The 17,454-nt window shown below is 36.2% G+C and overlaps 1 protein-coding gene across 15 annotated transcripts in view; it reads left to right on the top strand.

Annotated features, from left to right (window-relative positions):
- Nucleotides 1-12,694, top strand: part of ABLIM1 (actin binding LIM protein 1) — a 216,355-nt gene extending 203,661 nt beyond the window's left edge. For 14 of the 15 annotated variants that reach the window (XM_081953535.1, XM_081953525.1, XM_081953524.1 and 11 more), the window contains 5 exons: nucleotides 832-905; nucleotides 1,336-1,404; nucleotides 3,043-3,117; nucleotides 4,867-4,947; nucleotides 6,123-12,694. In XM_081953535.1, the coding sequence (XP_081809661.1) occupies nucleotides 832-905; nucleotides 1,336-1,404; nucleotides 3,043-3,117; nucleotides 4,867-4,947; nucleotides 6,123-6,236 (413 nt within the window). In that variant the 3' untranslated portion in view covers nucleotides 6,237-12,694. Of the gene's footprint in view, nucleotides 1-831; nucleotides 906-1,335; nucleotides 1,405-1,755; nucleotides 3,118-4,866; nucleotides 4,948-6,122 lie in introns of those variants that run through there. The other variant, XR_014175431.1, reaches the window with a different exon arrangement.
- The last annotated feature ends 4,760 nt before the right edge of the window (nucleotides 12,695-17,454 follow it).

Raw genomic sequence — 17,454 nt, 5'->3', positions numbered from 1 at the left:
TGACTCGCTAGAGATTGTTGCTGTGTAATGTGTAGAGTGGCTACCTGTGGCCTTTCGGGTGCGTTTCAAGGTATTGATCACCATCTTTAAAGCGCTCCATGGCAGAGGACCTAGTTATCTGCAGGATCGCATCCTACCACATACGTCCCTGCGACCTATCCGCTCACACAGGGAAGGGCTCCTCCTGGTGCCGTCTGCTAGGCAATGCCAGCGGGCGACACCTAGGAGTAGATCCTTCTCTGTGATGGGCCCAACCCTCTGGAATGACCTCCCCCCAGACATTCGAACTACCACCGACCTCCATTCCTTCCGGCAAAAGTTAAAGACTCACCTATTTCAATCAGCTGGCCTGGCACTTTCTTAGTTTTACCTCCCAGGGATTTATTTTATTTTAGGGTTTGGGGTTTTAATTGTGATGTTTTTAGGTATTTATTTCTTAGTACAGCCTATCTCCCCCTCCAAATGTATTTTAAATGTAGCTTAAATGTATTTAACTATTATGACTGGTTTTATTGTATTGACTGTACACCGCCCCGAGTCCCTTTTTGGGAGAGGGGCGGTCTAAAAATCTAAGAAATAAATAAATAAATAAATAAATAAAGAGTGACTTGTACACAGTTAAAATGCATTTATGTCTGTAAAATTAGAGAGGAATTGAAAAATTTTAATCCAAATTTGACTTACTGGACAAAGCCAAGATAAAATGATTGCTTAAAAAAAAATCCATACAGATGCAAATTTACACTTTGAGATTTTTGATTGATTTCTAAGATGCTGTGATTTTGACGATGTATTTTTATTTCCTACTAATTATTATTTTCTCCTTCTCAGGCCTTTCTCCTTCTCATGCTGCTGCTTCTAAAACTTCTTCACTGCCTGGGTATGGACGAAACGGACTCCACAGGGTGAGCAGATAATTCTTCCCATACAAGAAAGTACACTTTAAATTTCAGTTTTGTGATTTCATGGATACTCCCAGATAAGAGGCAGTTTGGTCTAGTGGTTAAAGCACCAAGCTAGAAATCAGGAGACTGAGTTCCCATAGCAATGAAAGCTGTCTGAGTGACTTTGGACCAATCAACTCTGTCAGCCCAACCCACCTCACAAGGTTGTTGGTGTGAGAAAAATAGGAGAAGGAAGGAGTATTGGGTATGTTTTCTGCCTTGAGTTATTTATAAACATAATAAATGGCGGAGGTAAAAATAATCTAAAACATAAATGAGTGTGCTATTCGCATGTTTTCCATGGCCTTTGTGGTGATCTTTTTACTGGTAATGCAATGTATAGATAATGTGATTTACCCGTTCATGTTTTTATTTATATATATTCATGTAGCCGATGTCCACAGACTTTGGTCAGTACAACAGTTATGGAGACGTGAGCAATGCAACTCGAGGTAAGTTTGTAAAGGAAATAGAATGTGAGGTTTGGGCTGTAGATGGTTTTTGAGTTATTTTCAGCAATTATGCTTTCTGTTATGTTTTTATAATAGTACATAAGGTCTTCTCTCACGTACAGCTTTTGAATACCATACTTAATCTTGAAATATTTGTTTACTTGCCATTTGTTGAAAAAAGGGTGGAGAGGATAGTTCAACATTATATTCAAACTGAGAGGACATTGTAAAAGTAAAAGTAACATTTAACGAAGGCAGGAAATATATGTATTTTGGGTTGATAATAAGAGCTTAAAAACTTTGTGCAGAATAAACTTTGTTCTAATATGTGTCTTTTCTCAATATATATCCCTTTTTAGATTACCAGGTTGGTAAAGATTTTCGTCCATCAAGTTAACAGAAACAAATTCATCAACAGTGCATCAACTATGTTAATCACATCTTAGAAGAATTTCTTAAAAGTTGTTAAGCTGCTTGTTTTATTATTAATGATATAATTATGACACTATGGGAAAGAGTGTCTTACTGTCACTTTTGTGATTCTTTACAGCAAACATTTCTAAGGTTGTCAAAGAAGCAATGAGTGATAGTTCTCTCATTGATAGATTTCTCCTAACTATGATACTATCCAACGAAAGTCCAAAATATAATTCTGCTTATTCTGTAGTTATAGCTTTGCTCTTCTTCTCCAGATGGTTTCCTGTCTTTTTTATATTGTAGTCATGGAATAAAAACCTGCCAATGTATTTTATATAAAACAGGCATGTGGGCTGTATAAAATGGCCAATTAAAAATGTAGTATTTTTTAAAATATAACCCTTCTCTTTACATGTTTGAATATTACTATGTTATGGAAATCTCAATATATTGATTACAGAAAAGACTTTATTGATGTAGACGGAATTAAAAATTTTACTTGTTAAAAAGGATAAAATGCTTTGGTACACCTGGAAAGCAACCAAATATTGCAAAGATGATAGCAAGAACCAAAACAATCTGAGGGACGGTTTTCCTACCATTCCTCATTCCCTGAATAATGGTGTTATTGGTGGATACCATGTTTCCCCGAAAATAAGACAGTCTTGTTTTCTTTTGATCCCCGAAATAAGCACTTGGCCTTATTTTTGGGAGGTCTTATTATTTTTGAGGTGAAGAAAGCTGTGAGCGCGGTTATCTCATGGCTGCTGCTGTGTTGCAATATTTTCGGGGAGGGTTTATTTTCAGGGGAGGACTTATTTTAGTGCACACGCTCAAAAGCCCAATTGGGCTTATTATCCGCGGAGGGTTTATTTTCAGGGAAACAGGGTAAGCAAAGGGAGTATATTTTTAAACAAGTTAGGCCCTAGATATAGAATATTTGACATTTTTAGAACTGTCATCTTATTTTGTCAATCAGTCTTTGGGAAGAGTCCCTGGGAAGCTTCATAATTGAAAGAGAGGGCAATGAATAAAGACCACTTAAATTAGGAGCCACATCTTTATGTATAGTATATATCTGGCATAATTATATTTATTATACCTATTTCTCTGGAACCTTACTATATATTGATGTGTATGCACAGCATGAATACCTTTACTCTGTCTGTGTGAGTTTTGTGGATAAAGATGTAATCTATGTGTTTGATACCTACATGCTTCTGATATAGTTTCACCCAGATGGTCTCGTCACTGGAATGCGAATGGACCGAGGAGTGTCTATGCCTAACATGTTGGAACCAAAGGCAAGTGATGAATGTATTCCTTGTGTTTCACAACAATGTAGGATAACCTTTGGAACGATAGCATTAAAAATGTCGTGGCAACCACTTTTTAATTCGTTTATTTATATGCCACTCCGCTCTTTTTCGGGGCAGTAGGACATCCCCCTTAATTTGAAGTGAGCACATAGGATAAGGGATTTAATATACAGGGAACTATACAGAAATATTCTAAGTGGACCTAAAACAAGTAGGTCATGTGAAATCAAGCAATCGTGTGAAATTAGTTAGACTTGCTAGTAATGTGACAGCATTAATTGGAATTAATGAGCAGAATGTAGCGGGGATGAATTTATTCTTGGTTGTGCTGCATGCACAAAATAAAATGGAAATCAAAGCATATGTTCTAATTGCAGTCCCATTATATAGATTTTTATTCAGAGGTAAATCCTAGTAATTCAATGAGATTTATTCCCAGAGTCATATGATTTCAGAATAGGCTCTCCAAAGCAATCCAAAGTCATCCAAAGTGTGCGGGCAGGAAAGGGTTGTTACATGAAAGACCATTTTCAAAACCAGACTAATTAGGGTTGTGTATTTTCTTTGCTTATAACACTAAAAGAATGCAGGAATTGCTAATTGTCTTTTTATATCTCATTATTTTTGATGTAGTATAAAAAATGGGAGGAGGCAATTTTAAGATGTGAAGGGAAATAAACTTGAACTGAGATATGCACAGTGAAAGAGAACCACTTCCCTTATTCATTCTCTCGCTCTCTTTCTCCCTCTCCCCCCCTACTCCACCCAAAACTACAGTGACATAAATAAAAAAGCAAATACATATATAGAGAGATAAATAGATATTCATGGCCATTAAAAAAAGGTTTACCCACAGTGTTTTTCAGACAGTCTTTCTAGAAACTCTTTTTTGTTCATTAATTTTCTTGGCCACTGATACAGGATATCAGGTTAGTTCTTAAGAAATATGCTCAGAATGTATAATGTCCTGGTCATTGTGGTTTTAACATACGCAGCCCTAATTTAGGATTGTAGAGACATGAGAAAATTAAGGCTTATTTCTGAGTATATTTATTTGAAATCTTCAGGGACTGTAAATACAAGTCTTCCACTGTCATACTGAGTTCACCCATCATCTGGCTTCAAACAAATAAGACAAATCCAGACAAATCACATTCTGCTTTTGCACAATGTGAATGCAGCCTTACAGAGGCTTGTTTATATATTACCGATTTTGAGTCTCTAACATTTATTTTATTAAAACTTAAGGTTCCCGCACAAGATGCTTGCACTATCACATATAATTAGCTTAATAGGGGTGGTGGTGGTGGTATGATGACTTAATGGGTATATAACGAAATGGGTAGTTTAACTTAAAAAGAGAAATGGACAGATCAAATATAAGCAAAGGAACGACCTATGAAATAACTTTTTAGCAAAGTGTTTGCTTCTGAGCGCATACGCCAAGAAGATAAAGGCAAACCAATGGTGATCTGTAAAAGAAAGAAGATAGTAACATTATCCATCAGCTTATCAAGGAGGAGGGAGGGAGGGAAGGAGAGAGAAAGAGGGAATATAGATGGGGATATCTTTATAATTATGAGACTTCATTGTTCAGTAACAAATATTCCAAGGAAGCCATGTAATGAACTTGCAGCTGTCTTTTATCAATGACCACATTATGCTTGTGAATTTGATGTCTATTTGTGGCATTTAATAAATTCTACATAAAGGCCTCTTCTATACTGATAACAGATATTTCCTTATGAAGTACTCATGGTGACCAACAGAGGGCGAAATAAAATTCTAAGAGAAGTGGATAGAACCAGGTTGGAGGTAAGAACCAGGTGTCCCGTTTGGCATTAGAAGAAAGTTTTGTAATGTTATGGGTTGCTCATTATTCATAACCTTACAAGACAGTGCATTAATCGGAACTGCTTCATCCATACAAAGATAACTAATACACCAATCCATGCAAGCTTGCTCAGAAATAAGCTTCACTGAGTTGAGTGATCCTTTCTAAAGTAAATATCTATAAAATTGGAACCACACGTATCATAGTGTACAGCCACATTGTTTCTCAAGGTTATACTCTAGTTGTAGAACTGTTTTCAATCACATGACATAATGATGTCATAATGAGTACATAGGGCCCAATTTTTAGTGCCTTCCCCCAACCAGCAACCTAATGCATCAGATTTAAGCCAGCTAATTTTGGCATTGATTCTGGATAAAATATTAATGATATTGGGAGCTAAATACCTCTGCTAATAGAAATACTTTGCCTTTGATGTCCACAACAGGGATCAGCTGAAGGTATAAGATATGTATCTTTTTAAAGAAAAATGTGCAGGCATATTCCTAGAATTAAGACCTGGTGATACTGATTTATTTCATCAAAATCCACCTATACCCGAAATGTTCCAGTTTAAGTTTTATTCTCTTCCATTGTCAAAGGAAAATACAAGGTCTTGATACAGCCCTTGTGTGTATAGCTGCATATACTAGGTTTTCTTTATGCAGATGTCACCACAACAGCATTGGCAGGCTGCTCATGTATTGAGTCTTCCAGATATTGAACATCTCAACAGGATTGTAGTCTCAAGACCTCTGGAGGGCACTTGGTAGGGAAAGGCTACCTTGAGCTAGACAAGCAACTGCTCAATCTCTAAATTGTTTGCTGTGTTATCTATTGCAATACTTGACTATCATTCCTATTGGCTAGAAATTATGGTTTCTATCTCATTACTTAAAATCCCTGAAGAGTAAAAACAACAACAACAACAACAGGGGAATACTTATTCTAATATTGGATGCTTTGGCAGCCAAAAAATAAAAATCCCAAAAGGCCACATGGTGCTTGCTATAGGACACTGGCCTTATCCATTGCTCAGGACTTTATATTACACCTGGTATATCAGATCTAATATGTTGACGGTAATGCTGTGATATCTATATTGCCTGTTTCTACTTCTTGAGTGATAATGTACTTTTGTCTTGTGTTTCTTTAGCGTCATTTAGCACCTGAAGTTTTTCAAGAAATATTTGGCATGACGATACAGGAATTTGATAAGTTACCTCTCTGGAGACGCAACGATATGAAGAGGAAAGCCAAACTCTTCTGAATTCTTCTTTCTCGGGAGAGGGAAGATATCATATCATAGGATAATATATTATAATCGAGTCCAAACTCTTTTTGGAGAGCAAACAATCAAGAAGGTGGGGAGGAGAGAAGGGACAATCTGAGAAAGGCACGTACTAATGCCTTGAGATTGTGCAATGGCCTATCAAGCTTGCCATAGGGAGAGACATGAAAGGTTCTTTGTTCAAATCTCAGTCATGGTTTTCACTCATCAAGTTTTTATATAGCATATATATTCAGTCTTCTGCCTTCCTCATTTTCCCTTGACTTTCATTCAAAGTTGAGGATACTAATTGAGAAAACCCAGGAAGTGCCCGTAGGATGCCAGCTCACAATTTTGTGGTCATGGACTTTCCAAGCAATGAATGAATATATTCTATAGTTAAGGAAGGAGTCCTGTGTAATATATTTATCCTCTGGGCACAGCTATTACAGTTAATTGGCCTTATTGTCAAATAGCTTATTCTTTCCGCAGCACCCATCAATAAAATAGGCTGCTGAACAGAGGTATTCTGCTGTGCTGCATACTGGCCAATTTTTTGGATAACAAGCTCCCAGCTTGCACTTGCACATATCTGGTAGTAAATTGCCATTTACTGTTTTGTTGTTGAAACTCTTTGTTCCTCCATCTTTTCCTGCATTAACTGGATATAATTTTTTGCTTTAAACCACTTGGTTGAAAATTAGCAAGAAGAGCAAGCATATAAACCCAAAATTGGTTTCTTGGTTTAATGATGAAGGAGTTATTTCAACTGTCATGTTAAATGTAAGCCATAGTGTCATGCAATCTTAGTTTTAATTTAGATGTGACCTTTGCTGTGTGAAAATCACTATGACATGGTGTGGTCACGCATTGCTTGATATGCTTCAAAATAAGCACTGTGTGGGCCAATGTATTGATGTTGTTCCTTTTCATGTTAAAATAAACAATATTAATCACGCTGGTCCAGGAAAAATGGTCTGTATTGGGCCAATAACTTATTGTGATCCACTGAAAGGCATACAATCATGTTTAAACTCTGAAACTCTCCCCAGTTCTCCTTTCATAAGTTGTAGGATCTGATACATGATCATCTTTCATAGGATCTAGAATAGGTGTCACCATCCTTACTGGGAAACTGAAGATTGAAGAGTGTTTTGTGAGTAGAATTAATGCCAAGCAAGTCAAAAGATTGGACATTTTCAAAGTACTCTACATAGCCTGTTCCAGGATTGGAATAGCATTATTCAATCGCTAGTACCATCCAATTGCAAAGGTTACATTTGAATTTTTTAAAAATGTCTACCAGAATAGTGAATTTGGAAATTTTAATATATTTTAACTATTATACGGAGTGACTTTGCTGCTACACAGTGATCATTCAAGCTATTTTCTTGTAAGCACTGATAATATTGCACAATATGTCATGTTGAACAATGTTTAATTTTATTTTCTTCATGTAATCACTCGTTATCCATATAAGGAGACTTGAATTTTGTGTTATTTTACTATACACAGTTTCAAATAGTTTATTTACTATCAGTGCCTGGGGGAAAAAACCCTTTATCTTGGGCAATTTCTGAATCAAATGTCCGCTCAACTACATGCAGCCTTTTTTTTTTTTTAGAGGATATTGTGTGACCTGGCCTCTTGTCTACCTAAATTGCTTGATAGGTTGTGTATCTTCCGTAAAGGACGCATACAATTTTCTTCTGTAGAATCAGAAGCCATTTTTGGCTGACAATAGGGTGCAGTGATACATTAATTTTTTTTACCTGAGTGATAACTGCCACTATATAAATTTTTACTTTTTCTCTTTTAATGTGCAGTTTCTGCCAACAGTGTAATCCTCTATGTATATATACAATGCTTTATACTAATTTAGAAGCAAAGCTTCACTAAATTAAATGAAGCTTGTCATTTAGTAAGTCTCTGTAGCATAGATGAGGAACCTGTTGCTCTCCAGATGTTGCAAGACCCCCATCTCCCTGCTTTCTTTACCATTAGCCCTGGGGGGCAGGGGGCACTTGGTAATGTTATTCAACAACATCTGTAAGGCTACAGATTACGTATCTCTTGCCCTGTTTAGATAGCAATTGTTATTGTAAGGTTTATGCAGGAAGGACTTGTAGTATTTTTTTTTGCTCTTACACTTAAGAGCTAAGCATAGGTGGATTCCAGTGGCATATCTGAATTCACAACAGGTGATCAAGATACTAATGGCTAATCCCTTTGCTCTTAGTTTATTCTCCTCCTAAATTAGGCTACTAGATCTGGTTTGCAAAAATCCAGAGGACCATTATGTGTAAACAAAGAGAGAAGAATTTTATTTGCAGCCATTTAATGATTTTTGCAGCCTGTGTACAAAATGATAAAGAAGTAAAAAAGATGTTTAGAAGATTGTTTGGCAGAATTCATGTAAAATGTTAACTTCATCAAATGCTGATCATTCTATCACATTGTAATTAAGTGTGAAAGGATGTTCACTAGGAGAGACCCAGATCAAGGGTCTGTGCAGTTACCAGCTTGGCAAGATTCTGTGAATTAGGTGTAAACAAAGGATTGAATATGATTGGATTTCACTATGCTTGGACCTGACAATAGGAGTAGTAATAGCACAGCCATACTGGTGATATGTTATTTTTTGTGGGAATTTATCACCTGGCCAAGGATACTTTTTCTCCTGCCTACTTCACAGGTTTCTGTAAACTGATGTCCTCCAATATCCTATACTGGATTTAATATATTCTAGAAATTAAAATCTGAAATAGCTGAAGGGCACTGTTAGGCAATAGTGAGAGAAGGATGCCCAATAATCACAAGAATAAATATACTATGACAGGGGTGAGGGGCAGTCATGACCCATGATAGTTTTCATATTTCTAATTCTATTATCTCAGGCAATATTATCAATTAAAACAAATTATAGCAGGAGTCAGGAGGCTCAAGGACACTTTAAAGTGACAATGTGTAGTTGTGTTTGAATTCTGTAATTTTCTGTAATTATGTATTCGACTGGCCTATTAAACTAGCTATAATTTAGCCAAGAGGACAATTTGACGAGTGATTTACAAAGGAATGTGCTGTTTATCAGAGCAATTGGGCCTTTGTCCCAAAAGCAAATTCTGGACTGCAAGCCAATCAGTTGAAAGAGGGCCATCTGAGCTGCCTCTTTTCCTGGACATATTATTGCTTTGACTGCACATCGATGGTTTCTGTGTGATTAGGCATCCTTTCTACTTTTTTGTCCTTTCGTACAAATGAGCTCTGGACAGACATTTGTATCTGGTGCACAGAAAGGATTAAAGCAGCGTATCCTAATTGCAGTTCATTAAATTAGCCAAAATCCAGCCATATCTGTGCTTCCTCTTTCTCCATTCAGGATGTTTATATCTTGAAAATTAGAATAGTTGCTTCTCACCACCTCATGGAATTAAATCTCCATTGCCTTTTCTTCTTCAATTGCATTTCCTTAAGCTGAGCAGTAAGAGGTGTAACCTACAGCATGGCTGCTATTTTAAATCATTCCATGTATGCTTCATATTGCCTGGGAAGCCAAGCATTTATTAGTTCCAACCACAAAGTCCAGTGTTACGCCACTCATTCTTCATTCATCAATCAATTTTGATTTAACAAAACCTGAATTCTGTATTCTCAGTTTCCACACATATTATTCCAAGAGCAATGACACATTTTACCTTTTAGAACAGGGGTATCAAATTTGCACAGTGGCATCACGGGACATATCGGGGCTTCCCTCCCCCCCCCCCTTTGCTACACCAGGTGTAAGTGTGGCCAGTGCATGACGCATCTGGCTCGCGGGCCACAAGTTTAACAGCCTTGTTTTAGAACTAAGATATTATAGCTAACTTAAGATATCATTCCAATGCTTTACAAACTCTCTCACACCCTGAAACAAAAATAGGGGGGGGGGGTTACTAAAAAGAATGCAGATGAATTCATGATTGGACAATTAGTTCATCTCTGACCAATCCCTGTAATAGTCTGTAATTCCAGAAAAATGGGTGATCACAAATGAAAACTGATGATGATCCTTAAAGAGTAACAATTCCTAGCATTGTTCATCAGTAGTTGGGCTCTTCTTTTGCAAAACAACATTGCAATTGGATTTCTAAAATTACAGGATGAAAATGAATGTTATTCTGTGTGTTCCATTATTATTTGCTAACATATGAGCATGACATACTTTTGTAATAAAGCTTACAATTAAGGATAGATCAGGTTGTTGTTGTTTTTTTTAAAAAAAAGCTTGGCAAGTAGTCCTCAACTTACGACACAATTGAGCCAAACATTTCTGTTGTTATTAAGTGAGATATTTATTATGTGAGTGTTGACAGGAAACTGCAACCATCATAAATATGTGTCAGTTGCCAAGCATCTAAATTTTGATCACATGATTATGGGGATGGGGTCATAATTACGGGGATTATGGGGTCATAAATGTGGAAAACAAGTCACTTTTTTTCAGTGCCGTTGTAACTTTGAACGGTCACTAAATGAACTGTTGTAAGTCAAGGACTAGCTGTATTTATTTTGTGAGGAAGTACACTTTATTTGGGAGGCTACTTCCCAATTATATTAATTTTATAAAAGAAGACTTAAAGAGGTCTTACTACAAATACAAAGGACCGAAAATCAGCAAAAATATTGAATGTGGTGCTAAAAATGGAACTGATTAGAAAGACTGAGCTTTTTCTCTCTATTGTTTTACAAATGTGCTAATGACTTGAAGTGCTATTGTACAAATAATTCGATTACCCAACTACCTACTTACCACTATCCTCCTCCTCCACCGTATATGTATCCAAAAACACATTTTAGCCCAAATTTTAAGATTTTTTTTTAAAAAAAACACTGATTCAATTGTATTCGAATGGGAAGAGTAGTACCAAAGCTGAGGTGAAGTAGATGGACTTCACTGTAGTGATGCACAAATTCACCACCACTATTTGATAAGTTATTGCACACAGCAAAATCACATCTCTTAAAAATGCAAGTAAATGTCAAAAGATTAATAAGCAACATATGGCTATTGCAGAATGAATACTGTACTGTGGAAGCACGGCAGAATGCAGATAGTCAACATGGAGGACATTTAATGTGTATTGTTCAATTATTTACCTTTGTAGTGCTGAAGGGGTGGGGATTCAGAAACTATATGACAAGAACATTATCTCCAGAAGGATATTTTATTGGTGCTTATTTACATTGTATGATGCCCATTCTTCTGTTGTATATTTCTTCTGCATTCTTAGTGCAATCTACTAAAAAGGGATATTTTGGTTTAGATCCTTTTTCATGTTACAATTCCATCTTCCCACTTCCAGGAAAACTGCATCAGAAATATAGTATGAAGAAATGAAGCTAAATTGCTTCTCAAAACATAGCTGTTAAAAAGAATGTATTCCTTGGTTTGGAAAAACAGCGATGGCTCTCCAAGATTGTCAGAGCAAGCTTGATTCCAAATATATAATGTCAAGAAACATAAAAAAGGGTCTTTAAAATATTTTTTTCAATGTGCAGAATGATTTCTAAAAGGAAGAATGAATATGTTTAGTTCCACACTCTTGGGATATTCATCCATGTGTAAAAATACTGTAATGACCCAACATAAGTATGTTCTTTGTTTCCCAAAGGGTTCTAGCTGAAATCACCAAAACATAAATTTTGCTGTAAGTGCCTAGGCAAATGCCTCTTCAAGAATATAGATTTTAAGGGTATGGATTTTACATCCAAATCTAAGGCTATCAGATTTGAGTTTCAAGAATCTGGTAAACAATGAGTTGGAAGGACAAGGTATTGAAAAATATTTGTACTGTTATGATTTTTGCATGCCAATCTAGTAGCCCTACCAAATCTGTTTCTTCAAGAATGAGTGATAATTTGCACACTATATTTGCATATCAATTTCTGAGCCCAAATCAAGCCCAATTGAATTAGATGGTAAAGGTTGAATATTAGGCTATTTCTCAACCACCTAGAGAAGATTCTGCTTATTTGGTTATACTGTGTATTGCTAACAGCAGTATTTTCTATAAAGTAGTTTAAATTACTGACAATCGTTATAGTGATGAAGCCATATTTCTGATGTTTAGGAACCTGACTCTAATTAATAGTATTTTGCTTAAAATCTCAAGGTTTAAATTTATCCATTTTTCCCATGGCCAGCTGATGTTCAGAACTGAGAAAAAGCCTTTTTCAGAATTTCCCTTTTTCTCTGCCTCTCCCCCTTTCTATTGTTGTTATGGAATAGCTCTGATTAAGAGCCTTTGTTGAAAGAGAAAGCCACCAATGCCTGTCCATAGAGTTAACTCTGCTTCTCTGCAAAATGGCCATTGTTGCTATTCATGTTGTTTGCAAATGTCACCCTAATGCCGCTATAATCTACATTGCTGTTGTACTCATACCAAGTAGATGAATAAAGTTTTATTCTTACCCTATTGTTTGGATATTTGTTTTTATTTATTCTGCTCATATTAATACAGTGAAAATGCATTTGGTCATGCTTGATGATAAAACTTGTGACACACATACTGTTTGCAAAACAGGATATGTTGGGAACAGTTATTGATAAAATTTTACACATTTTGAGATCTTGGGGTATTTTCTGAAACGATACTTGGGGGATTGCTTAAAATAGCGGAGTCAGTATTCCCTTGGCCACAAACTTTAAATTATTCAATAATTATTATTATGACTGATAAATAACAGATACGTGATTTTGAGATCTCAGTCTTAATTTCAGGCTGACATTATTGTGTAGGTCTCTTAATGTCCTAGAATTAACATAGTATGATTTGTAAGAGTTATGTACAGTTATAATGTTTTTGCAAAATTTATGGATTGAGAATGAAAAATTTATTGTCTACAGCCTCTCATTCAATACAGAGGAGTACGAGTTTGTAATTACTGTATTAGTTGAAAGCTAAAATTAGAGCAGGATGTGGTTAGTAAAGTAAGTAGTAGACAACTGATAAGAACTATGCAACAGCAAGTCACAACATAATATAGAGCCGTGGGAGATAGAAGATAAATAGAAGTACAAAATGGAGGAGATCAGGTGAAACAACAGAAATGATTGAAATTAAAAAAAGATCTTAGAATAATAATTGATTGAAAATGAACAAAAGTCCAAAATGTGATTGTACAAAAAGATGAAAGAATTTTAGACTGGATCAAGAGCAGTTTGTCAAATCATTGAAAAATTCTATTCTGCACTGGACAGATCCAGTGGGACATATTGTGTCCAATATGAGCAGAATGGTTTAATTAACTCAGAAAAGGCCACAAGGACAATAAGGAAAGTGAAAATTCCTACGAAAGTGATTGATGGTATTGGGAATTGTTTTGGATAGAGAACCTGGAAGGATGTCGCATGAGAAAGTCATAGCCTACTCTATCCAGAGCTCAGAAAAATGAATGCATGTGATAGAAGACACATTTTTATTGTGCAATAGAAAAGAATTCTTTAAAGAATTTTGAAATACTTTCATGCCTTTCACCAGATTCAACAATCTTACTATTTATTTTAGTGGTGCTTTGATTTGCATTTTAAAGCTTCTATTTTCTGTTTTTGTTCTTTAAACACTGTTAGCTGTCTTGCCTATACCCCAGAAATGAAAGATGTGATTGATGTAAATCAAATAAAAATGAGTAAGTCAACCACTGCACCGGCTTAAGGCAATCACATTCATCATAGAAAGATATATCAATTGAGAATCTTATAATCTTCATCATGGGCAACAGATATATATTTTTTTTTGGCTGTTTGTTTAATGAACAAACAGTGGAATGTGTTGGTTGCTATATATATGTGAAAGTGTCAGGCCAAAAGCCAAATTTATTTCATATTTGAGAAGCCAAGAATATGTGACAATGATCATTTAACCAGCCAGCCTGATGCTTTCTGTGCACATTGACCCTAGCAAATGATTCATCATCATTATTCTTCATACTTACTTAAAGCCTTTTCTTCTCAGATAATGAAAAAAATAAATTCTAAATTCTAAAAGTCTGGTTTTCTTCCCTGCTTCCTGATACAGAAATAATTGTGAGTTTCTGACCTCTGAGTAATGATTCAGGAATGTATTACATCTCCCAACACAGCAGGGCAGCTGGTAAAGTGAATCTTCACAGCAAGTTAAAAATACAGATAATGGTGCCAAAACCCAGATCTGATTGAAACATAGTTAAATGTCAACACTAATTTGCTGCTAAATACGTACGATTCCCTGGGATTATTTGAAGTTCAGAGTAATGCACTATGGGTTTTTTTTCTTTACCAACACAGTAAAATCCCCCCCTTCCCATTTTCCCCCTCCCTCTCCATTTCACATTTAGTTTCCTTTGTTTGAGTTTCTACAAGGCTGGGGGGGAAACTTAGTTCCAAGTTTTCTGTGGTGGAAGGGCCTCAGGAACATGTACAGTTCCGGGACATGAATAAAGAAAAAAAAAGAGGGTCATTGTTCCAGGGCATGCCCTTTCCACAGTTGTCCTTTTATGGATTGTGCCTTTTACATTTGCAGCTCCAGAGAGTCCAGAACAATCTATAGTTTTGATGAGCCTCTGAGCTGCTGTTTCTTTTGACAGATCAGTGAGATCAAGACTCTAGGAATCCCAACCCATGCATCATTGTGAGAGTCTAGACCTGTGAATGTAACAAAAAACGCCAATAATGACTATGAAGCAATGAGAATGAAAATAAATAAATTGTACCGTATCTTTCTTTTGCAGCTGAAAACCAAACTTGAGAAAAGTAGCATTTTGTTTAAGGAGTTATGGATTGGTGCTCCCCCCCTTTTTTTTTTACAGCCAAAGTGCTGCACAGCCTCATTTCTTGCTGAGGATGTTGTGCAAATAATTAGGAAATAAATATTTCAAATGCATGCCATAAATATCATAAAAACTATGCACGTCTTTAAAACAGGCATGTGCAATGTTTTAGTGTCTAATTGCCTTAAATCATGTATCAAGCCTAAACTACAAAAACAGCAGGGTGACAACCACAAAAAAATAGAGATAATTTAAATTTAATGAATCCACTTGTGTGGTAGCACTTTATCTCCAAGACCACTTTAATTCTTGGATGGGGTGAGTAGAAAATACCAGAGTTGTTGCCTAGGCAATGGAAAATATTTTTTTCAAATGCTAAAGTTTATTGTTACCAAGGAAGTTGTATGGGAATCAGTGGTGGGTTCCGGACCCTCGTGCAGCCGGTATGCTGTGCATGGAGCTGGGAGTCCTAGACAGAAACGCATGCTGTGCACGCGTGCATGCACCACCGCCCTGCAACACCCAGCTGCTTGGCGGAGATCACGTGTGCGCAATGGGCCAGTTGCGGTATTAAACGCCCATAGAACACGGGTGGGATGGTGGACCAAACAAGCCACCATACCAGTACGTTGGCTGCAGCTCCCCGCTACTCCCGGTACGGCCATACTGGGCCTTACCACCCGGAACCCATCACTAATGGGAATGCCCATGTAGTTTTCAAAAGGTGAGATTGTCTTGAAGAAATCTTCAATGCAGTTAGTACAGTTGCTTATAAAGTTTCCCATGTATTTAATGTTTTAAGATAATAGTCTTCTGAAGAACTTCTCTGGAATACCTTCTTGCTAATTTCCATCATGACTTTTCTTTGACATCTTTTAAAATAGGGCAGGACAATTTTCTTTCTGACAAGCGTAATCTTGGACTGATTTTCTTGAGGATATATGTAAAATGTGTCCTTTGCTGCTTCTATTAGTTGTTGGCGCCAACAAAAGTGATAACAAAATTACAATAGGTGCATAGTGAAGTCATCAGATAAACGCTGCAATTATGTACTTGTGTTCAGATATGTGACACTAATACAAAAATACAGTTGTGATGTTTGCATGATAATATGATCATACACATTTCATCAGTAACCCTTCTACTAGTTCCACTGCCTAAGTTCAATCTATTAAGAAGAAAAATTTGAATAAGCAAACTCTTCAATTAGCAGTTTGGTTTGCTTCAGGGTTCTTTCTGGATGAATCCAAAAAGACCCACAACATCTAAATAATATTTACATAACAGAGAGATACCCTGGATTTGGCTAAGTCTGTATCTGAAGGTTAAATGAAAAAGGGGGCATTGGATTCAGTGATTAATGGATTTGTCCTCAAAGAAGAGTGATTCTTGAAATTCTCAGGATGCCTCTTAAGGTATGAAAATATCTGAAGGTCGAGACAGATCATATTATGTCAAAAAAGAAAAAAAATCTAAAGAAGAGTCTAATTTCCACAAACTTTCTATATTGTGCCTCTAACACTGTAGCTTTCCTTTTGTCCTTAAAAGCAGGATGTAAAATTATAACCATTTATACTTTTTTCCATGTCTCTTATAAGAGGACAAAGTGATTTGACTTTTTTGCTAAAGTTATGAGCACTGACTATGATTGAAGCATTTTCAGAGCAACTAGGTCAGATCAATTCTCTCAATTAGGCCTTTCAATTGGCTTACTTAGTTTTATCACCTCTAATACTGTGTTTCCCTGAAAATAAGGCCAGGTGATATTAATTTTTGCTCCAAAAGACATGTTAGGGCTTATTTTACAGTTAGGTTTTATTTTGGGGAAAATATGTTACTAAATGCATCCATCTGGCTGACGATCTTAACTGGGTCTTATTTTGGGCGCAGTGCTTATATTACAAGCATACTGAAAAATCATGCTAGGGCTAATTTTCCAGTTGGGTCTTATTTTTGGGGAAATGGTATATAAATGAAAGGAAGCTAGTTTCCATAAATAAGGCGGTGATGAGAGGATTTTCTTTTCCCTTATATCAAAGGTGCTTTTTTCAACAGGCATCTAAGCTTTCTTGATTTTTTCTTTGAAAATGTTTTGCTTCTCATCCAAGAAGCTTCTTCAGTACAATTCTTCCTTTTTGCTTTAGTTATTAGGCCTACCTGGAACTTCAGATTAAAGTATAATTCTTCCTCAGCTGGTTTCCAAGTCTCTAAATCAATTAAATATGCTGAAACCTTTATTGTATTGGGAGGGATGATTAGAAAAAATAAGACAATGACTTCAACCGCACAGTTGTGACAGTCTTCACTCATTCACATGTATACATACATACATACAAACAGACATACATGCACACGCACACACATGAGAGCCCTGGTTGATTTGAGTCACTGCCTCTGTTCTATAAAATTAAAATATTCCAGTAGGGTG

Source organism: Natrix helvetica, assembly GCF_964273705.1.
Source record: "Natrix helvetica genome assembly, chromosome: 5".
Taxonomy (NCBI): Eukaryota; Metazoa; Chordata; class Lepidosauria; order Squamata; family Natricidae; genus Natrix; species Natrix helvetica.
The sequence above is the reverse complement of the archived record's forward strand: the minus strand, read 5'-3'. Positions and strand labels throughout refer to the sequence as shown.